Raw genomic sequence first — 24,083 nt, forward strand, 5'->3', positions numbered from 1 at the left:
TTATCTGTGTGTTTTTCATAGATGCCTTTTATCAGGAGAAAGAAAATCCCTTTCATCATGGTCTGAGGAGTGTTTTTACAATGAAAGGGTGTTGGACTTTGTCATAATGATCTATTGAGATATCATTTGAGGCTTTTTTCCCCTTATTCTATTAATATAGTGTATCACATTAATTGATTTTTGGGTATTAAACCAGCCTTGCCTTTCTCAGCCGAATCCTACTTGATCATGGTATACGTAATCCTTTTCATGTGTGACTAGATTTGGTTTGCTAATATTTTGTCAAGGACTTTTGAATCTGAATTCATAAGAGATGCTGGTCTCTTGTTTTGTTTTCTTGTGCAGTTCTCATCTGGTATTGGTATCAGGGTGATAGTGGCTTCATAGAATCCCGTAGTAACTGTCCCATCCCCTTTATCTTCTAGAGTCTGTGGAAAAAGTAGTATAGATTCTTCTTTCAGAGTTTTGTAAAACTCAGCAATGAAGCCATCTGGGCATGAACTTTTCTTTGTGAGTAGTTTTTATTTTTGTTTTGTTTTTAAATTGCTAATTCAGTTGCTCTTTTATAGATTTATTCAGATTTTCTGTTTCTTATGAAGTCATGTTTGGTAGTTTGTCTCCTATCATACTTTTAAGACTATTCATTACTGCTTTTCTGGGCACTTGTCATCCATTTCAGCAGAACACAAACAGTTTGTGGTATTAGGGCCAATTTTTTCCCTTAACAACCTCTTAGCTTCCTTTAATGGATTCTTATGCTTGAGAAAAAATCAAAATTAGATACATCCAGAAAAAAATATCACCAGATGCTCTTTACCATGTCCCGTGGATTATTGTAAAACATGAGAGCCAAATTTTAAGACACTTGTTTTTTCAGGCTCTAATGTAGCTGTTTGACATGACTCCAGAATGCCCAGGACCGCTATCAAACATGTTATGGTGGAATAATTATTCCTAAAAACAGACACTGAAATGCATTTTAGAAAACAGGAGCCCAAGGAATTTACTCTAGTACAAGAATCTTTTATTTAAATTCTGATTCATAAAATTAATTATGTGATTTGAAAGCAGACCAACCCGTGATAATTTTTGTTAAATCTGTTAAGATTTTTGTAATTAAAGGCCAGTGTAATCCATAATCAGTTATTCATTCATAAGGAAATTGATCTATGGCGTATCCTATGAAATATGTAGGTATTTTCTCCATAGTTCTAATAAAAACAGAATGGTTTGCTCTTTTTTCACAGGAAGAGGGAAGAAAGTTGGAGAAGCAACTGATTCTAATTATTCTTAGGTTTCAGTCTAATCATTAATGCTATCATAGTACCTAGAAAAAAAAAACTTTAGTTAATGGATTAGAGTTCTATAAAGAAAACAGAACTGGCCTCAGGAATTTCATCAAGGGAATTTAATACAATGAAGTGCTTACAAATGAGGGCAAAGCTGAGAAGTCAAACAGGGGATGGCAGAAAAACTGAGAGGTGAGCAAGGCAGCAAACTGCCACCACCCTAGGTGGGGAGGACACAGGATGGATGCGGTGTCACCAGAAACATAGGATCCGAGAACCATGAGCAGCCAGGATGCTTCCCTGACAGCAGTAGGTGCAGCCCGTTCAGAGAATGACTGTTAAATAGAAAAGCAGCAGAAATACCCAGACTTCCTCCTTCTCCCCTCCCAGTCTTTCCCCAACACTTCCCACTGGCCAAACCTTGTTAGAACCATTTGCAAAGAATCTGGAAAACAGAGTTTGTAGGAGATGGGATGGAAAAGTGTTTGAAAACAAACAGGAAATCAGCACATTTAGTGACAAATATCCCAAATTTGTTGAGATACATCTGTAAACAGAAAGAAAAATAAATATAGATAACACCACACGTGGTATATTATACTCAAACGGCTGAAGCCAAAAAGAAAAGAAAGAAAAAAAAACTTAAATGCAGTCCAAGGAAAAAAAGACATTGTGAATGCAAGGGATCAGTAATGGAAATGTTGACTGACTTCTCATCAGACCCACTGATATAAACATGTTCAATCCGGGATTAAGTATTCAATAAAAATATTCTTTTTTTCAAAAATGAGATGAAAGCCATTTTGCAAATGAACGAAAGCTAGAGGAATTCATCACCAGCAAACCTATAGTTTAAGAAATGCTAATGGAAGTTCTTCAAGCTGAACTGAAATGATGCCAGAGGCAAATTTGAATTTACAGGAGGGAATGAAGAGAAAAGTGTGCTCTTAATACGTGAGCATATAAAAGACCATATGTTTATATGGTATTAATTTTTCTAAAAGACAACTGATCATTTAATGCAAAAAATAATAGCTACACTAAGTATTCTGATGCAGACAAGAGTGGGATTATATTGTTGTCAGTTCAGTCACTCAGTCGTGTCCAACTCTTTGTGACCCCATGAATCACAGCACGCCAGGCCTCCCTGTCCATCACCAACTCCCGGAGTTCACTCAAACTCACGTCCATCGAGTCGGTGATGCCATCCAGCCATCTCATTCTCTGTCGTCCCCTTCTCCTCCTGCCCCCAATCCCTCCCAGCATCAGAGTCTTTTCCAATGAATCAACCCTTCGCATGAGGTGGCCAAAGTATTGCAGTTTCAGCTTTAGCATCAGTCCTTCCAATGAACACCCAGGACTGATCTTCTTTAGGATGGACTGGTTGGATCTCCTTGCAGTCCAAGGGACTCTCAAGAGTCTTCTCTGGCACCACTTTTCAGAAGCATCAGTTCTTCGGCACTCAGCTTTCTTTCTGTATTGTTGTCAGGACCTAATGTATTTTTGAAATGGTGCAATATTAATGCTAAGCAACTTCTGATACATTAATCATGTGTATTTTATATCTTGAGCAATCACTAAAAATACAGAGGAATAGCTAACAAATCAATAGAAGAAATTAAAAATCCTGTGAAAATATTATATTAATGAAAAACGGCAATAAGGGAGAAACAGAACTGAAAAGACATGAGATAGACAGAAAACAAATAGTAAAATGGTAGCTTTGTAATGAACAATAGCACCTAATGTCATGGACCACACCATGCAAACCTATAGTTTAAGAAATGCTAATGGAAGTTCTTCAAGCTGAACTGAAATGATGCCAGAGGCAAATTTGAATCTATAGCAGGGAATGAAGAGAAAAGCATGCTCTTAATACGTGAGCATATAAAAGACCATATGTTTATTTGAAGGCTAAGCACTGAAGAATTGATGCTTTCAAATTGTGGTGCTGGAGAAGACTATTGAGCTATTTCAAATCCTAAAATATGTTGCTGTGAAAGTGCTGCACTCAATATGCCAGAAAATTTGGAAAACTCAGCAGTGGCCACAAGGACTGGAAAAAGTCAGTCTTCATTCCAATACCAAAGAAAGGCAATGCCAAAGAATGCTCAAACTACTGCAAAATTCCACTCATCTCAATGCTAGTAAAGTAATGCTCAAAATTCTCCAAGCCAGGCTTCAACAGTATGTGAACTGTGAACTTCCAGATGTTCAAGCTGGATTTAGAAAAGGCAGAGGAACCAGAGATCAAATTGTCAACATTCGCTGGATCATCAAAAAAGTAAGAGAGATCCAGAAAAACATCGATTTCTGCTTTATTAACTATGGCAAAACCTTCGACTGTGTCATCACAAACTGTGAAAAATTCTTCAAGAGATGGGAATACCAGACCACCTGACCTGCCTCCTGAGAAATCTGTTTGCAGGTCAGGAAGCAACAGTTAGAACTGGACATGGAACAACAGACTGGTTCCAAATTGGGAGAGGAGTACGTCAAGGCTGTATATTGTTACCCTGCTTATTTAATTTCTATGCAGAGTACATCATGAGAAACGCTGGACTGGATGAAGCACAAGCTGGAATCAAGATTGCTGGGAGAAATATCAATAACCTCAGATATGCAGATGACATCACCCTTATGGCAGAAATTGAAGAAGAACTAAAAAGCCTCTTGATGAAAGTGAAAGAGGAGAGTGAAAAAGTTGGCTTAAAGCTCAACATTCAGAAAACTAAGATCATGGCATCTGGTCCTGTCACTTCATGGGAAATAGATGGAAAAACAGTGGACACAGTGGCTGACTTTATATTGGGGGGCTCCAAAATCACTGCAGATGGTGACTGCAGCCATGAAATTAAAAGGTGCTTGCTCCTTGGAAGAAAAGCTATGACCAGCCTAGACAGCATGTTCAAAAGCAGACGCATTATTTTGGTGACAAAGGTCCATCTAGTCAAGGCAATGGTTTTTCCAGTAGTCATGTATGGATGTGAGAGTTGGACTATAAAGTAAGCTGAGCGCCTAAGAATTGATGCTTTTGAACTGTGGTGTTGGAGAAGACTCTTGAGAGTCCCTTGAACTGCAAGGAAATCCAACCAGTCCATCCTAAAGAAGATCAGTCCTGAATATTCATTGGAAGGACTAATGCTGAAGCTGAAGCTCCAATATTTTGGCCACCTGATGTGAAGAACTGACTCATTGGAAAAGACCCTGATGCTGGGAAAAATTAAAGGCAAAAGAAGAAGGGGGCCGCAGAAGATGAGATGGTTAGATAGCATCACAGACTCAATGGACATGAGTTTGAGCAAACTCCAGGAGATACTGACAGACAGAGGAGCTTGGCATGCTGCAGTCCATAGGGTCCAAAGAGTCTGACATGACTTCGCGACTGAACCACATTACTAAATAAAATGTTTTTTTTTTAAATGTCAATTTTTCAAATGAATGGAAGAAGAAAGTGTGGTGTTTGTATATGTATAATGGAATATTGTTGTTGCTTAGTCACTAAGTCATGTCCCACTGTTTTGCAACCCCATGGACTGTAGCCCACCAGGCTCCTCTGTCCATGGGATTTCCCAGGCAAGAACACTGGAGTCGATTGCCATTTATTTCTCCAAAGGATCTTCCCAACCCAGGGATCAAACCCATATCCCCTGCCTTACAGGGGAGTTCTTTACTGCCAAGCCACTGGGGAAGCACACATAATGAAATGTTCAGTTCAGTTCAGTCACTCAGTCGTGTCCGCCTCTTTGCAACCCCATGAATCACAGCACTCCAGGCCTCCCTGTCTATCACCAACTCCCGGAGTTTACTCAAACCCATGTCCATCAAGTCAGTGATGCCATCCAGCCATCTCATTCTCTGTCGTCCCCTTCTCCTCCTGCCCCCAATCCCTCTCAGCATCAGAGTCTTTTCGAGTGAGTCAACTCTTCGCATGAGGTGGCCAAAGTATTGAAGTTACTCAGGCATAAAAAGAATAAAATTTGCAGCAACATGAATGCAACCAGAGAGTATCATGCTAAGTGAAGTAAGTCAGAAAGAGAAAGACAAATATCCAAAACGTGGCCCAGATGAAGCCACATACAGAACATAAACTGACTCGCAGACCTAGAGGACAGACTTGGGGTTGCTAGGTAAGATGCAGCGGGGAGAGGTTGGACTGAGCTTTAGAGTTGGTGCATACGTGCATGCTAAGTCACGTCAGTCGTATCCGACTCTTTGGGACCCTATGAACTGTAGCCCACCAGCCCCTTCTCTCCATGGGACTGGAGTTGGTAGAGGCAAGCTCGTACATTAAAATGGATTGATAACAGGCCCTGCTGTGTAGCACAGGAAGCTGTATTCAATATCCTGTGATGCACCATAATGGAAAAGCATGGTGACACTGGTGATAAAGAACCCACCCGCCAATGCAGGAGGTGCAGGCAACATAGGTTCTATCCCTGGGTGGGCAAGATCCCCTGGAGAAGGGAATGACTACCCACTTCAGCACTCTTGCCTGGAGAATCCCATGGACAGAGGAGCCTGGCAGGCTACGGTCCGTGGGGTCACAAAAAGTCAGACACGGCTGAAGCAACTGAGCACTCACATATGGCATGGGGAACTGTATTCAATACCCTGTGATAAACCATAATGTAAAAGAACATAAAAGTGTATATATGTGTACAGCCTAGTCACTTTGCTGTACAGCAGAGATTGGCACAACTTTTTAAATCAACTATATTTCAATTAAAAAATTGAAATAAATCCAAAAAGTCACAAGACAAATTAGCAAATGTTTTGTGTATTAAAATAAACTGTGTGGAATGTCGCTTAACAGTAATTTAGAGAGGAATTTGTAGCTTTAAAATGCTTATATTTGAAAGAAGAAAGAGTTGAAATCAGTTGTTTACCTTTCAACCTCAGGAAGCCGGAAAAAGATAAGCAAATCCAATAAGTAGGAGGGAACATACATTAAGAAAAAAGTAATCAATAAAATGAAAAACGAACAAAAGAAAAATAATAAAAACAAACACTGGTTCTTTAAAAAAACAATTAAATGCCTAAACATTAGCAAGACTGATCAAGAAAGAAAAAAAGAGCAATAATCATAAACCACCCAAACTAATGTTATAAGAAATAAAATGGTATTTACTACAGATTCTACAGATTTTTAACAGGATAAATATGAAAAGTTATTAATTACTCAAGGCCAAAAAATTTACAACTTAGATAAAATGGGAAAATTCATTGACTGTACAACTTACCAAATTTAACACATATTGAAAATTTAAATGGGTATTTATGTGATGTTGTCATTCAGTCACTAAGTCGTGTCCGATTCTTTGTGACCACATGGACTACAGCACGCCAGGCTTCCCTGTCCTTGTATTAAATTTGTTTTTTACTCAAGTGATTTCTGTCTGAAGTTTACCAAACATCTGAAGAAAATAAGATGGAGAGAACTGGTCAAATATTAATAAATTTCATAATTTGTATGGAGAGAAATGTCTTATTCTTGGAAAGAAAGTCAAAGATTGAGGCTGTAAACCAAATGCCACTTCTGTACCACCTTTAAAAATCTAGCTAAAATTAAAAGAGAAAAGGTTGGAAATAAAGCATAGGAAATAGCTATTTTAGGAAACAGCTTACAGAAAGAGAAAAACTGTAGTAGTATGAATTTCTGACAATCTAGAATCCAAGTGAAAGACATTGAGCATGAAAACAGAGAAGCTTATATTACAGTACAATCACCAAGAAAAGTTAACAGTTATGAATCTTTATGCACTCCAGCATCTCTTTGAAATAAATAGACACTATTAAAATGTTCAGATGTATTGACAAACCCACAAACTTAGTTGGAAATGTTAATATATTCTAAAATTGACAGATCAAATTGAGCCAATAAATCAGCCCACTGGGGATCTAACTCCTCAAGCTCTGACAATAGACTTACTAAAAGAAGTTGCTTTGTTTCCAACAAAAATGAAATGTAAATATGTATCATAAGACATAATAGAAATGGAATGTATTTATCACATCCCAGAAGAAAAAGAAATTGTCAAAGTAAAACTAATAGAGACCACAATCTCTGATCAAACCTAATGACATTAGAAATAACAAGGACAGACCAAAAATAATTTCCCTGTATAGTTACTGTTGTATTGAAAGGAAAAGAAAATTGAAATTATAGGCTTTTTAGAAAAGAATGGCAATGAGTAGCTGTAAATAAAAAACTGTGGGATTTGGCTAAAGCAGTAATTATAGGAATATTTATGTCCTTAAATGCATTTATTAGAAAATAAAAAAGATTAGCAGCAAATGACAATCAAGAAAAAGAACAATGAAAGTTTAAATAAAGAAGGAGGAAAGGATTATTTTAAGTTAAATCAGAAACCAATAATAAAATGATCAGAAAGCATGGACCTTAATAATAAGCCAAAAGTTCATTCTTTGAGAAGTTCAACAAACATGCAAAGCTTCAAAAGTCTGATCTAGAGAGAATCAGAAAAAATAACATGAAGGACAAGAAGAAATTGCTTCAACTATAACAACTTCAAAAATTGTAAGAGAATCTTAAGGAGAATGTCTCACATTCAAAATTTAAATGAAAAGGATAATTTTCCAGGAAAGTTAAACCAGTAAACATGATTGAAACATGACATGTTTACTCCAAGAAGCACAACCTGCATCAGGAATACAGTTGTGTGGACTTGAATCCCAACCCATACCACTTGGGAGGGTTGTTAACTTTTGGTTGGTTTCTCAGTTTCTCTGGGTGTGAGTTTCTCTAGAGTAAGATGAGGTAAGAACAGTAGCCCTGCTGTCCAGGGTTACATGTACATACAGAGCCTTCAGAACTGTGCTGGACACACAGTATTCTATTATCATATTATCGTGTCATTCCACCATCAGCGTCACCCTCCTATCACCGGGTGGTTTAGAGCTGAGACTTACGGGACCTTCAATTAGAGATTATTCATGTTTGAACAGTTACAGACCTAAGAAAAAAGTATTGTTTTTCTGACATCAACCTTATGCAGGTGGCATCACCTTAACACCAACAAGGAACCAGGAGAGCACAGAGTCACAGAAAACCCATCAGAGCTCTCTGTCTTAGATGCATGAAAAGAATGGCCAGTGGAAGTTGAGCAGATGAGTTCTGGTGTCTCTTCGGTCGCAGGAATAACAAGAGCCTTCCTACGCTCCCCTCCATCCACGGCGCTAACAGGAGGCCCGAGAGTCTGTGATGGGGAGATGCTGAAACTGTGGATTCTGAGCCGGAATTAAGGGGCAGTGTCTGAGAAGGGTGTTTGGGGTGGGGGAGGCGAGGAGGCTTTACCTTTCTGAGACTGTGAGTTACTCAAAACACGGATCTTACTCATGTTTGCTCTGTTCCAACCCAGCGTGGACCCGGCCGTGTGTATTTGGCATATCTGTACCCTCCTAGCAGACACTTAGAGTTACTCATAAAATGTGAACGAATGTCATTATCAAGCCAGGTATTTGAAAGCGTGGGCGTCACGTCCAGGACATAACTCAGCACTCCATAAATGCACCCTCGGGTCAGCTTCGAGCGCACAGTGGTTTGAAGCCACGGTTTTGTAGATCTTGCTTGATGTGTGCTCATCTCTCAAGATAGAATAACTATCTGAGTGCCAACTGAGTAGGCCCTTCCTATCCTGATGGCGTGAAGGGGCTCCTTAGTTCACTGCTGACTTGTTTCTTTTCCCCCTGCTGGGGGCTCACAGCGGTGCACTCGCTGGGCACTTGAGCCTGTAGAGGGCTCATATCTGAGTCTTCCTTTGACTTGTTTCTTTTCCCCCTGCTGGGGGCTCACAGCTGTGCACTCGCTGGGCACTTGAGCCTGTAGAGGGCTCATATCTGAGTCTTCCTTTTGATGCGTCAGCATTCACTTCTCAGTACCAAGTCTTCTGTCCCTTCAGTTTTTCTAGCCACCCTCATTGGCTCCAGATTCCACTGTGATCTCAGGTACCACCTGACCTCTCTCTAGATGTTGCATTTAAATTTTATCTTGGATTATTCATTGTGGCTCATCTTTTCTAATACTCCCAAACCCTTCTTCCTTTGCATTACATGATGTTTTAAGAGGCCTTGATTTTTCATTATAAAGGACCTCTCAGAGATGCATACAATTCCTGCGAACAGCTTTATCCTTTGGGTGAAAGGACGTTTTAAGACACCTTCAATTTCTGAATTGTTTAAAGGAACTCTGAGAAATGCATACAGTTCTCGTGACCACTTTTATCTACTTGTAACCGGAGAGTGACAGAACCCGTGACTTAGTGGGCACTCTTCCCACATGATCACAGGAAGCTTGTATGTTCACCGGCTCATGCAAAAACGCAAAGGCCGCAGAGTGAGAACAGGGAATGAGGTTTCCGAGGACATCAATGAGGCTGCTCTGGAAGCAAAACTGCCAGGACATCGAGACAGGGAAGGGGGCACCATGATGGCCATGGGCGGGCTTGGGCATGAAGGTTGCAGAGGGTTTGGTTTGCAGAAGGTTTGGGCTGGTTGCAGAGGCAAGTCGTGTAAAGAGGGTTTTTCTCTCATGAAGAAATGATGCTGGTAGGACAGTTTTAATGTCATATCACAGCAAATTGTTCAGACACAGCCGTAGATACATTTTCCTGTGTTTATATCCTAGGTTTGTTTTTAGCTCCATTTTCATTTCTCAAAAATATTAATGAGGAATGAAGTCCTCATTTTACAAATCCTAATTCAAGCCACAAGTATTTGTGACAGCTTTCCAGGAAAACTGAAGCTGTCCCCACACTAACATGTTCCTTTTTGTTTCCCGGTAGAACGTCCATTCTCGGGATTTCCTTTGGAGTGGCGTTTCTCTCGCTTGCCTTTATCCTTTTCGTCTGCTTTGCTGGACAGCTTTTGGTAGGTACTTCACATATGGAACTTCTTTGAAAAGTGTGCTCATTGAAAATGGATTGCTCGATCAAAATAGGGAGCTTGTTGATTTACTGTTTCATGAGATACACAGCCCAGTAATAAAGCCAGTATCCTTCATGTCAACAGCCCAGACTATGAACTGAGGAAGCCCGTAACAACCGACACGCTAACTCAAAGGTTACCTGAAATATTGGATAGCATGCTATAAAATCACATTTGTGTTTATTTGTTTCTGTCAACATTTTGTACTGTCCCTCTTAAGTTTTCAGAGTATTTATAGTAGTAAATACTAATGTAATAGGAGGCTTATAATGACCAGGAGAATTAAAATGTAAACAGAGTGTGTCTTTGATAATGACTTCCACAAGGTATAAAATTTTGGAAAATATGAAAGTAACAAATGTAAAAATATCTCTTATTAGTGTTTTAAGTTAAAACCAGTCACTGTCAGCACTTATGGTTTAAATGCTAGTTCAGGATATATGAAGTAAACCTCACTGGACTCTTGAGTGTAAAGCAGTTGTTGCTGGATGGCCCTGGATCTGTGAGAGCATCTTAAGAAAGCCAACAATGAGACAGAAGTCCCAAAAGATAGTCAAGTTTTCATTTTGTTCACTGGAAATGAGTTGAAATAGGACCGAACCATAGTCCCAGCATTGGGTACATTCTGGTCTGATATATGGCATCATCTGGCCAAAAAAAGGATTAAGATTCCAAAGTGTGTCTCTGCCTCTGGACAGGGGATGCTGCATCCTGTGCCTTGGACCTTTGCAGACTTCGGTGGGTTCTGTTTGCTATATCATAGTTTGAATGTTTCCAATTGGATTGGAAACTCTTCCAAAAGTAAGACTGTGGTTTCTGATTTCCTCAAATGCACACATGGCATCTCAAGTCACTTTAACATCCCCTGAAGACTTCACAGGTTGTAGAGAAGATGGAGTAACTGTTGACCCTGGGGATCTTTGTCAAGTTCTGAGATACGAGGAACTCCTAACACACGAGGAAGCCTGACTTTCTATGTGCAGATTTCCCGTGGGTGGAAACGCACACACTCTCCACCCTTTCTCTTCCTGACTCCCCAGAGGCACCTGCAGCCTGTTTCTCCAGTTTTCAGAAGAGGGATGATCCTTTGTGGCTCTGTTGGAAATCTAAACCCTGCTCTCATTAAAGCTGCGTACATCCTTGTGTCTAAGTAGATGTACTTCTCGTTTTCTTGGAATCCAGTCTTGAGGGTGGCAGGAGTATAGTGCATAGTTAGGGTTTCAGACTGACTTTTCTTTCCACTGAAAGTGTCAGTCACACAGTCCTGTCCGACTCTTTGTAAGCCCATGGACTGTAGCCGGCCAGACTCCTCTGTCCTTGGAATTCTCCAGGCAAGAATGTTGGAGTGGGTTGCCATTGCCTTCTGCAGGGAATCTTCCCAACCCAGGGATCAATCCAGGTCTCCCACACTGCAGGCAGATTCCTCACCATCTGGTCCACCAAGTTGCTCTAAAAAAGAAACACGGAGCCAGAGAAGGAAGGGAGAATCCCCGGGGCAGCTTTCCTGCCTTGGTGAGAAAGCTTCAGTAACATCTCCCCTCTCAGCCCTGCTGTAATCTGACCACAGTGTTGAACTCTCATGGCTTGGGGTCCTTCCTATAAGAGCCTCAAAATCCAACATTCCTGGCTTCTGGTTCCTCCTAGAAACCAGAGCCTTCCCTGGGGGCGTCCCAAGAGTCTAAGGCCCACACACCAGATGCTATGAAGTTCTTTATAACTCTGCGTTGTCCCAAAGAGAAAAGTTCAAGGCTGCAGATGAACTAATGTTTGCCTCCTCCCTGGGAAGCCTGTGCTGTGCCAAAGTGGTCAGGAAGATCAGGCTTAAAGGCATCTGGTCTCTCTCAACTTGAATCGATAGGATCCGTGCCCGCGTCTCCCCCTACTGGCCACTTGTGATCCTTGCTGCTGCTGCTGCTGCTAAGTCCCTTCAGTTGTGTCGGACTCTGTGCGACCCCAGAGACGGCAGCCCACTAGGCTGCCCCGTCCCTGGGATTCTCCAGGCAAGAGTACTGGAGTGGGGTGCCATTTCCTTCTCCAATGCATGAAAGTGAAAAGTGAAAGCTGAAGTCACTCAGTCGTGTCCGACTCTTAGCGACCCCATGGACTGCAGCCTACCAGGCTCCTCCATCCATGGGATTTTCCAGGCAAAAGTACTGTGATCCTTAGTTCACATGTAATCCTGGGAAAATTAAAGAAGGAATTCTGGTTCCACTAGGAGGTTATTTTCACTCTTTAAAACAGTCTGTAAGGACTTTTTTTTTTAATGTACAACATCAAACATGGTGTTGCGCAAAGGCTTTAAACATGCTTTCTATTCAACCCTCCAAATTCAGTCAAAAACTATACATATTACCGTTGAGATTCTTGTTGTCTTTTCCAAGCCAGAATTTCCTCAAATGAAGTTTGGAGAAAAACTATCTTCAAAGTTTCTTGGGATGATTGGAGATATTAAATGTTAAGTACCTAACAGGATACTGACAGATTTTCAACAAACAGCAACTACTGTTATTTTCTATCACTGCATATTTTAGAGTGCCTATTCATGGGGTCGCAAAGAATCTGACACGACTGAGCAACTGAACTGAACTGAACTGATTCTTGGAGCACTTTAGACAAACCTGTATTTTAGGCAACAGAAACCAGCATTAACTTTTTAAAATTAATATGAGTGTTTAGAACACTCTAAACAGTGTTTAGAACAAAGATCAAAATGATAAATGCTTGCTTCTGTCTTTTTTAAAAAAAATTACCATTCTTACACATGACATTTAATGTAATAGTGTCAATCTACAAAGAATCAATTTAAATTGAAGAAGGAAAAAGCCTACATATATCACAAATATTCCACAGTGGTCATGGAGAAGTATGAGATTTTATTGTGATTTGTGCTTTTTTATGGATTAAATACTGGGTTTATGAAAGACTACTGAATATCCCAGACTCATGTTCTACTAACTTATGTTAACCTTCTGAAAATTTAATGCCAGAGGCAGTATCAGTGCTAATATTGGTATTAAATTCTCTGTATGAAAAATGAAATCAAAATACTTCTGTAAAGGAGGTAGAGAAAAGGTAAGCCTGGCAGATATTCTTTTTTCCTCCAAAAGTTTTACCTTTATTATCGTCTTTTGCACAAAAAGTGCAGCACAAGTAAGTAAAACTGATAGGTCATTGACCAGCTGGGTTTAATAAAAAGGTAGGGACACATCAAAATCGGTAAAAAAATAAGAATGATAAATGCAGTTTTTTTCCGGTTGATTTAAAAAAAAAAGTGGTATTTGTTCAGTGACCCGTTCAGAGAAAAAATGTCAGGGAATCTGTTATTATCATGATTGTTGTGAGAAGCCCTGCCTTTCCATCCACTCTGGTTACTGCCAGTCCACCCCATCCCCAGGATGTTCCAGAAGCAATCACCCCCAACACATTGCCCTTTTAGCAGTTCTTGCCCGTGGGGTGGGTTCTGCACCTGCTCGCCTTCCTAGAAACTTTCTCGGGAACCTCACCAGTCCCTGTGATGGGCCTTTCGTGAAGCACCAGGGGACACAGGGCCTGTGCCATGTCGTTTAGCACTCAATATGTGACATCCCTTTGATCCCCTTTTTAAAAATTTTCTGCTGAGTGCGACTGCAGTTTCTGCTTGTATATAACAGGATCCTTAAGACCAGGGTTGTTTCCTTCACTTGCTTTCTATCTCCCAGTGAATCCAGCAGAATGCTGGACATGTAGATGTGTTTATAATAAGTGCATGCTAAGTAAACATTTGGGCTTCCCAGGTGGCGCTAGTAGTAAATCGCCCACCTGCCCATGCAGGAGACAGAACACTCAGGTTCGATCCCTGAGTCAGAAAGATCCCCTGGAGGAGGACATGGCAACCCACTCCAGTATTCTTGCCTGGAGAATCCCATGGACAGAGGAGTGGTCCATAGGGTCGCAAAGCATCGGATATGACTGAAGCGATTTGGCGCGCACGCACGCAAGGAAGCATTGTTGGATGTCCGTCGTTTCCACGAGGTCCTTTTTCCCGTCCTCCACGCTTGGGCTCCACGTAGCACCTCCTCTGTCTCACCGCCCCGCTCCCGTGTTCATCCTCAGGCAGTTATGTTCCCTGTGAGCCCTGATCGTCCTCCTTCCTCCGGTGCCGTGGGTGGGGACGGACTTGGTGTGTAAATGAATATATGAAGGAGTGAATGGTGGTCCACAGCCCTCATCCTGCCGCACTGAAATTCCTTCTCACGTGTGCCATGATTCCTTGACTCTGAAGTGCCTCGGGCTGGCTCTTCCATTGGAAACAATTTTGTGACCTTCACCAGCTAATTCTGAAGAAAATTAGCAAAAGGAAAACTAGCCTTTTCCACCTAGTGACTGCTTGTTGGGCTTCCTATTTGTGTTCTTTTAGACGAAAAAATGATCATCAGTGAGTTCATCTCAGCCCTGTTTTGTTCACTGACTGTTTCGGACACTTGAAACGCAAAGTATTTAATGTCGTTTAGCTTGAAGGGATGTCGGGTTGCAAATGCAACCACCTGGCCCCACTGCTCAGAGAAGCCCCACCCCATCCTCACCCAGATTTGACTTCTCCTACGCTCACAGTTCTGAATCCAGCTCACAGTTGCTGCATCCCTGCTCCCAGTTCTGATAGGCTCCTGGCAGCCTGGGCCAGCATCCTGTGTGCTTACTTGTCAGGTCTCCTTCAGCACCTCTGCATCAGTTCTCCTGTGAGGTCCTTGGTTTTCTAGAGCAGATGCTGGTTAGCATTTCAGAGTCGTAAACTTGAGAGCTGAAAGGGAATTGAGAGATAACCTTGTCCAGGTCTGCACTTGGGGGATGAAGGACCCAGGACCCAAGATGCCGTTCATTTCTATGAGTTTCCATTTCTACAATTTCCCTCTATGAAAAATAATGCAGGAGTCATAAGTAGATCCCTTGAGGATGCAGATGGAGACTTTGGATCACATTCAGGAATGTGAGAACCACAAGATCTGCAAAAGTTCCCTGTCCTTGGATAAGAACCTTCAGAACCAATGTAGATTGCTTAAGACAGGTGAGATCCTTCAATAGTTCTATATCTGACCTCATTGCAGTTTACAAATGATAAATGTTGTATTATATTAAAAGTGCAGACTTAACTCTGCTAGGCATTTTATGTATACGGCTCATTTATCCACACAGAGTCCTTGGAGGGAATGCCCATTCTACAGTTAACGAAAGAGAAGGTCCAGAGGTTTCATAACTTGCCCTAAAGTATTACTGTACCACAAGTAGGTTTTGGAGCCTTTGGGAAGAAGCCTTAGAATCCTTGTACTAAACTGGAGGCAAGTTCCAGAGGATGCTAGACTGTGTGTGGAGAGACTCTGGCAAGTGCTCAGGGAGAAATGTCCGTGGTCCTGGTCACGGACCGTCATGGTACTGAAGTGGCCTTGCAGTGATTGCTAAGCATCAATGGCTCAAAGGCAAAACAGTCAGGCAAGATAACGTCACATAGAACCTAATTCACAGTGGCCTCTTGTCTAGTTTTCCAGTATATTCAGCTGTTGACCTAGTTTATGTACAACTGGATTTTGGACAAGGTATCAGTTCAGTTCAGTTCAGTCGCTCAGTCGTGTCCGACTCTCCGCGACCCCATGAATCACAGCACGCCAGGCCTCCCTATCCATCACCAACTCCCGGAGTTCACTCAAACTCATGTCCACAGAGTCAGTGATGCCATCCAGCCATCTCATTCTCGGTCGTCCCCTTCTCCTCCCGCCCCCAACCCTTCCCAGCATCAGAGTCTTTTCCAGTGAGTCAACTCGTCGCATGAGGTGGCCAAAGTATTGCAGTTTCAGTCTACTCCATCTTAAAAGACATTCAGTAAGACAGAGAAAAAAATTTCTTTATAAGTCAATTTAGACTCAAAATATTCTAAGAAAGTTTATAGTAATACGTGCAAAATATTTTCACGTATATGAGAGCCCTTCAAAGTGTTTTCATTACATATTATTTTATTTGATAATCAAAACAATCCATTTTATCTAAGTAGAAACTAAGATGCAGAATAAGAGATTCAAGTTTACATTTCCATAACAATCAGCAGTAAAAAATAATAATAGCTGTCATCACCATTGTAGTAATAACAAGGAGTGCATTTTTATTGCCAAGCTTAACTTTTCTAAACTACCTGAAGTAGACTTAAATCTCTGCAAGAAACACAAGAGATGTAACCATAAATAACGAAGACGCCTCCCACAAAAACCTTCTTGATGAAATGTCTTTTAGAAGAACTGTGCCAGATTCAGCAAATGAAAATGTTAGAAAATGTCAGGAGAAATTTTTCTCTCCGTGTGGCTTTCTTGCCACTTTGTACAGCAGAGATAACACAGTATCAGCCCGCCAACCTTGTTCCCAGCAGAGATGAAAGCACACATATAGAGGGAGTCCTGGGGGCAGAAAATAGGTCACATGCCAGCTGATAGAAAGGCTTTCCACCCACAGGAGTGTTTTTCCCTTGAAGTCTATTTTCTCTAATGTCAATATAAGCCTGCCAGCCTTCTCTTGGTTAGTATTTTCCCCATCTTCTTCTTCAGCTTTTCCTTGCTATAGAGGTGTGTCTCTTGTAAACAACATCTAAGTGTATGTTATGTTCTCTGATCCAAGAGTCTCTTTCTTTTAGCTGGCAAGCGTAATACATTTACGTGTATTACAATTATTGCTAGTCGTCTTTTGCTTTTTTTTCCCATCGTATATGTTATTTGCTTCTGTTTATTTTTCCTCTTCTCCTGTCATCTCCTGGACAAATGGAGTTTATTGAGTCTCCTTTATCCCCTTTAGTGACTTGGCAGTTATATATCCTCGTCTTTTCTTTCAGGGATTAACATAAAATGTGTAACATGTACGTTTCTCACCGGGTCCTTTATGGTCTCCATCTTCTTGTTGAAAAATGCAGGCACCTTGGTCTGATCCTTTTCCATTGCCCGTCCAACGTTGTCTAGGTTTTTCTAAATTTACACTATTTGTGTTATTCACTGTTATCAGTATTCTGGTTTAATGGTCCCTTTGTTCACCATTCTTCTGAATGTCATTCCTTCCTCCAGAGGCAGTGTTCATACTTCCATAGGATTATCCCTCTCGTAATCCTTTCCATGAGAGCCTGTGTATAATATCCCCCAACCAGCTTTTATATTAAAAAAAGAAACACAGCCTCGTTTCCTCTTTGACTAATAATTTACAATAATGTTGCTAACATTTTGAAAACATGAGTCCATATTTTCTTGGATTTTAATGTGCTGAGGAGGAATCTAGTCCAGTTGTTGTTCCTTGATAAGATGTCCTTTCTCTGTTTTTGGAGACCTTGCCCTTTGTCCTGGGCAATAGATTCTTTGTGTTGAGGAGGAGGTTTACTTTTCTTTTACCTTGATGTGATTCAGTGCCTCATCTCGACTGCAGAGCTCATATTCTGTTCCAGGTCCATGACGTTGTTGTCCCATATTTCCCTGTGTTTTGCCTTTTTCTCAGGCTTTCTGTTCTATTTTTATCTAACTTTAATTCCAAGTGTGTTGAATCTTTCTGTTGTACTTTCTGTGTCTCAACTCCATACACTTTATATTTCTGTGCTATTTTATGGGTTGTCTCCTTAGAGCTATCTTACCCTCTTCAGCATAACTATTGAGTATTTAATCTCATCTACATGTTTGTCTCTGGAGAGGCTGTGGAGCTCATTTATAAAGTAAACCTATTGCTTTCTCTTAACTGCTTATCATTATGAACTCTAATCCATGGGTTTTTTTAATTTAATCTTATTTTATAGACTATTTTAGATTGATTTGTGAATCTTATGATACTTATTCTATTATCTGTTATTTCTGTTAATTCTTCCTTGTAAGGTCCATTGTCTTACGCAGCTCATGGTGCAAGCGGGCATGCTTATTCGTGTCTGACTCTTCGCAACCTCATGGACTGTAGCCCGCCAGACTCCTCTGTCCATGGAATTTTCCAGGCAAGAGTACTGGAGTGGGTTCCCATTTCCTTCTCCAGGGATCTTCCAAACCAATGAGGATCTTCCCAACCTAGGAATCGAACCCGTGTCTCTTTCACCTCCTACGTTGGCAGGCAGATTCTTTACCACTGTGCCACTTGGGAAGCCCCTTACGTAGCTCATAATTTTTGTTTGTTGTGAGACCGTGTTCAGTAGGGACTCCCCCTTTCCCAACTGCTATGTACGCTGCATCCTGCAGTGTGATGTGTCATCATAAGCAGTGTTGTTCTTGCTGCAGCTACAGCCCCATGACCTTTCTTTGGTTTTTGGTCTGATCAGTAACCACTCACCTTGAGATTCTCATTATGAAGCAGCTAATGTGATTTCAAAACCAACACCCATATTTAGAGTCTGAGTTTGCACTGGAAGTTTATTTATACTTTCTTGGTCTAGAGTATGGACTTTCTAGACTTCTCCACTTGGAGAGAAGAGCCTTTTGAGGCTTCTGGTTTTATTCAGCAGTTTGGTCCCAGCTGCCCACCTGTTGCAGACCCAAGACAACATTTTTTCCCCATGGGCATCAGAAGCCCAGCCCAGTGATGCTCAGTTCCAGGACACTCTGGGGCCAATCCCACAGGCTCAATCCTTCTATCAGTAGCCTTCTTCTTTGTTTTACACCCCTAGGAATTCCTCTCTGGGTCCACTGTTAAGACAGTGAACTTTTGCAGCGAGCATCTGTAGAGTTCTATTTGCTGAATTTTGGGCTGCCTCTGGGAATACAAGGATTGTGATGGGAATTCCCTGGTGGTGCAGTGATTAGGACTCAGTGCTTTCGCTGCTGAGGACCTGGGTTTGATCCCTGGGAAGGGAACCAAGCACACAAACACACACACAGGGATGAGTTGTAAGGTGGCTCCACCAGGTCTCCAAGTGGCCAGAGACAAGCATTTAGGCAAAGAGAACACGATGAAGGAAATGGCACTCCACTCCAGTACTCTCGCCGGGAAAATCCCGTGGACGGAGGAGCCTGGCAGTCTACAGTCCATGGGGTCATGAAGAGCCGGACACGACTGAGCGACTTCACTTCGCTAACATGATGGGGATGGTGCTGAGAGGGCCACCCAGCGCCTGAGTAACAGAGGAATGTGGCTCAGCCAAGGCGCGTGAGAGGAACAGGATGGCTGTAAAATATACGTTATTGTTCAGTCAGGAAGTCGCGTCCAACTCTGACCCCACAGACTGCAGCGTACCAGGCCCCTTTGTCTGCCAGTACCTCCCGGAGCTTGCTCAAACTCATGTCCACCGAGTCGGTGATGCCATCCAACCATCTCATCCTCTGTCGTCCCCTTCTCCTCCTGCCTTCAGTCTTTCCCAGCCTTAGAGTCTATATGATTGGTTGAAATAAAAGCCTGTGGGAAGTCCAAGTACAATTCAATAATTAAAGCAGACACACCAGTCTCTGTGGCACCAAACGTATGAAGTAATCATTGCTGCAGTGACGGTGAGAGTCCTTGCCCAGTTGGAACGCCAGAGTAGGTATCCTCTAGACGAACGCACAAAGGCACGTGTTTACATGATTAACTTCACCATAGTTTTCAGACAAGAGGAGTTCTATTTTTCTAATGATAAACGTCTGTTACCGAACCACTAGGATATATTTAAAACTTTCTGAAATGTCTCTCACTTTATTACATTTCACTCTATATAAGCGGCGACTTCTTTGCAGGTACCTCGTTTTATTTTAAAAAGTAACAAACTAATGAGACTGCAAACACAATCTGCTTTAATAATTATCACACCGAATTATGAGGAATTCTAGAACTGCAAAGACTACTTACTGTTTCCAATGCAGAAGTTTCAAAAAAAAAAAAAAAGGAAGAGAGGAAGGAAGAAATGGGAAATATTTTTGGCAGAGATACTTTTTTCTTCGTTTTTAATCCAAAACACCATGTATGAACATGTTATTTTTATGTGGAGAATCTTCTGCCTGTACTGGATGAAGACATTAGCATTCATTCTAGACTCTTTCTAGCAACCCACACTGCTCACCGTCCCCAGCACCAACTCCATGGTAGGGTTTTCACGTACGTTTATATTCTTTCTCCTTCTGCCTCTCGCACTACACTTAGCACCAATTCCATATTGATCAGTGGATGGATGTGGCTTTAACAGCCAAGGGCATTTCTAGAAGATGCTCAGTGAGCTTGTTCTAGGTAATAAGAGACAGTCATACGATACAGTGAGCCTCACGGTGATCAAGACAGAGAAGAAACAGATTTGGCCGAAATGATGCCAGTGATTAAACCAAAGGTCAAATAGAATAGAGTAGAAAGAACTCTATTACCCTGAGCTGATAGCAGGCTTGCTCTCATCTTCATATGAAGAGGATGTTCTAAATAAATGCCACAATATTCTTTGAGTTTGTATCATTTATAATGTCTCTGTGTGTGTGTGTGTGTGTCTGTGTGTGTGCATGCTCAGTCGTGTCCCTCTCTTTGCGACCCCATGGACTGTGGCCTGCCAGGCTCCTCTGTCCATGGGATTCCCCAGGCAAGAATACTGGAGTGGGTTTTCAATTCCTCCTCCAGGGGATCTTCCCGACCCAGGGATTGAACCCAGGTCTTTTACATTGCAGTCAGACTCGTTCCTGTCTGAGCCACCAGAGAATCCCAATGTCTCATTCAGTTCAGTTCAGTCGCTCAGTCGTGTCCGACTCTCCGCGACCCCATGAATCACAGCACGCCAGGCCTCCCTGTCCATCACCAACTCCCGGAGTTCACTCAAACTCATGTCCACAGAGTCGGTGATGCCATCCAGCCATCTCATTCTCCGTCGTCCCCTTCTCCTCCCGCCCCCAACCTTTCCTAGCATCAGAGTCTTTTCCAGTGAGTCAACTCGTCGCATGAGGTGGTCAAAGTATTGGAGTTTCAGCTTCAGCATCAGTCCTTCCAATGAACACCCAGGACTGATCTCCCTTAGAATGGACTAGGATGCTGTAAATTTTGATAAACTATGTATCCATCAGGGACTTTATTTGAATACTTAACCCAAAACAGAATAAACTGAACTCAATTATCAAGTTAGGATATAAGTCATAATTTTTATTCAGAGCAACAAATGAAATCAGTGTTCCGTTTGCCACAGGCAGGTTCTTTCTACTCTGAGTTTCTAGTCTACCTTCTCCCTCCCCGTCGCTGGTTCCCTCTCTTACTCCTAATGCCTCTCTCTTCCTCCTCTTCTTCCCACACTGGCTTTGTGGTTCAGCGTCTGTGTCCCCATCACCAGCATCTGTATCCTTGCCTTGTCACCAGCAGTGTTACCAGTTTTCATATTTCAGAACAGCTGTATTTACTTTGCCTCGATTTGATGAAGGGATGAAACGATCGGAGCGGCTGCCTGCCTCTGTGACCTGGAGAACGATGAGTACATGGCATAATAGGTTGAAGAACGGTTGCATATGAGGGCTTGGAGGCACACGGGAAGACTAGACAGAGACGGAGATGAATCCACTGCATCCTGAGTCTGCTGTATGGGGCCCAGTGCACACCAAACCCGTACATCTCTAGGGAGCAGCTTCAAGGAGATCACTCTTTGCAGGACTGAATAGGACCATGGCAGATTTCCAGGACAGTCTGCCGTGTATTCAGTAGGCAAACGGAGGCAGAGTTTCTAGGGCCACCACTTTGTCATTTTGCCCAGTGTGTCACAGGAGCAGAAAATCGTGTTGTGTCTGCTTCAGCACATGCCTAGTCTATGAGCGGAACATGACGGGTTTTCATTAGGTGGCATATTGGGCAATATCGTCACCATGCATAACTCTAAAAATTCAAACAGCAATTTTTTTAATTTTACAATTTCAACAATATGTTTGTGTAATAACTAGATATTTTACCTAATTGACTGCGACATGGAATCTGAGCTACAGTTAAACACTCTCTTGAAATAGCAGTTTTGTGTTTTCTGCTCTTAAAATTTTTATTATCATATCTATTGACAGTTTCTGGGTACAGACACAAAAGCATCCATTTTATTAATTTTCTTTTAAATAAAAACCCTAATCCTAGTCACTTAGGATGCAAATACATTAAATATTGTCTTCATTTGCCAGGAGCCAGCCAAATGCATCTTCTATTTTAATATGAGCTGGGTGACTGTGACAGTCTTTTGAATCTCTGCTGTTTACACTCTGTTATAACTTCTCCTCTGGAATGCAGATCTGACTCTGGTCTATGGTATTGTTATTGTTCAGTCACTAAGTTGTGTGACTCTGCAACCCCATGGACTGCAGCACACCAGGCTTCCCTGTCCTTCACCATCTCCCAAAGCTTGTTCAAACTCATGTCCATCAAGTCAGTGATGCCATCCAACCATCTCATCCTCTATCGTCCCCTTCTCCTCCTGCTTTCAATCTTTCCCAGCATCAAGGTCTTTTCCAAGGAGTCAGCTCTTCCCATCAGGTGGCCAAAGTATTGGAGTTTCAGCTTCAACACCAGTCCTTCCAGTGAACACCCAGCACTGGTCTCCTTTAGGGTTGACTGGTATGATATACTGTTTGAATCTCTGTTCTTTACACTCTGTTATAGCTTCTCCTCCTGAATACAGATATGACTGTGACTTAAGTCAGTTCAGTCGCTCAGTCATGTCCAGCTCTTTGCAACCCCATGGACTGCAGCATGCCAGGCCTCCCTGTTCATCGCCAACTCCCAGAGTCTACCCAAACTCATCTCCATTGAGTCGGTGATGCCATCCAACCATCTCATCCTCTGTTGTCCTCTTCTCCTGCCTTCAATCTTTCCCAGCATCAGCGTCTTTTCCCATGAGTCAACTCTTCGCATCAGGTGGCCAAAGTATTGGAATTTCAGCTTCAACATCAGTCCTTCCAATGAATATTCAGGCCTCATTTCCTTTAGGATGGATGGTTGGATCTCCTTGCAGTCCAAGGGACTCTCAAGAGTCTTCTCCAGCCCCGCAGTTCAAAAGCACTGTGGCTTATAGTATTAGTATTATCCAGTGTAGGCTGTGCTACAAGGATAATGATAAACTTTCAGGTGAGCATCCTCCAGCTGGGTGGTCCTGAATGATACCACACGTCCACAGCACTGAAGGGCCTCTCTTCAGACAACAGATTTAAGGACATCACCAACCCCCGTCCAAACCATGCTTTGGAGAAGAAACTTAAGGCATAAATCTGTCTCCCCCAGACTTCCTAACAGGAAGACGCTCTGCAGAGCCTAGCCGCCAGCCTGAGGTTCAGCCCCTGGAGCCCAGGGCAGCACTGCTCATCCCTCCAGACAGGCTGTAGAGGAAACCAGAGGCGGTCCCAGGAGACTTTGCCCAAAGAGTGAGCCCTGGGATTCCACGTCACAGGGGATGGATGCTATAGACACATGTTCTGCATCTGTTTATACCAGGAGCTGGAGGGGAAAATAACTATAATAGAAAGGAGAAAAAAAAAATGGTTTTTATGTTCATCTAGGGTTTTCCAGGTGGTGCTAGTGGTAAAGAAGCCCCCCTGCCAATGCAGGAGATGTAAGAGACACAGGTTCTATCCCTGGGTTGGGAGGATCCCCTGGAGGACGGCAAGACAACCCACTCCAGTATTCTTTCCTGGAGAATCCCGTAGGCAGAGAAGCCTGGCGGTTTACAGTCCATGGGGTCACAAAGAGTTGGACAAGACTGAAGCGACTTCACATGCATGCAGATATAAAGCAAATAGATTTTTAGTCACTGAAATGTTCCTGAGAAATATGTTTTCTTCACAAATAGAAGAGAAACTAACACATATGTCTTGTTTGAGGCACCTTATGTAGCTCATTTAAATCTCTTAAAAAATCAAAGACGCAGGTACTGTTGTTATTCTTATTTCAGAGAGGAAAAAGCAGAGGCCAGAGAGGGTG

At 42.1% G+C, this 24,083-nt stretch overlaps 1 protein-coding gene across 2 annotated transcripts in view; it reads left to right on the forward strand.

The window, feature by feature from the left end:
• The window catches only part of ADCY2 (adenylate cyclase 2), a 453,943-nt gene that overhangs the window by 353,313 nt on the left and 76,547 nt on the right, over window positions 1–24,083 (forward strand). For both annotated transcript variants that reach the window (XM_088827623.1, XM_055422281.2), the window contains exon 15: window positions 10,094–10,178. In XM_088827623.1, the coding sequence (XP_088683749.1) occupies window positions 10,094–10,178 (85 nt within the window). The remainder of the gene's footprint in view (window positions 1–10,093; window positions 10,179–24,083) is intronic.

Source organism: Moschus berezovskii, chromosome 18 (genome assembly GCF_049115385.1).
Source record: "Moschus berezovskii isolate FMDL1 chromosome 18, NW_MosBer_1.0, whole genome shotgun sequence".
NCBI classification, from domain to species: Eukaryota; Metazoa; Chordata; class Mammalia; order Artiodactyla; family Moschidae; genus Moschus; species Moschus berezovskii.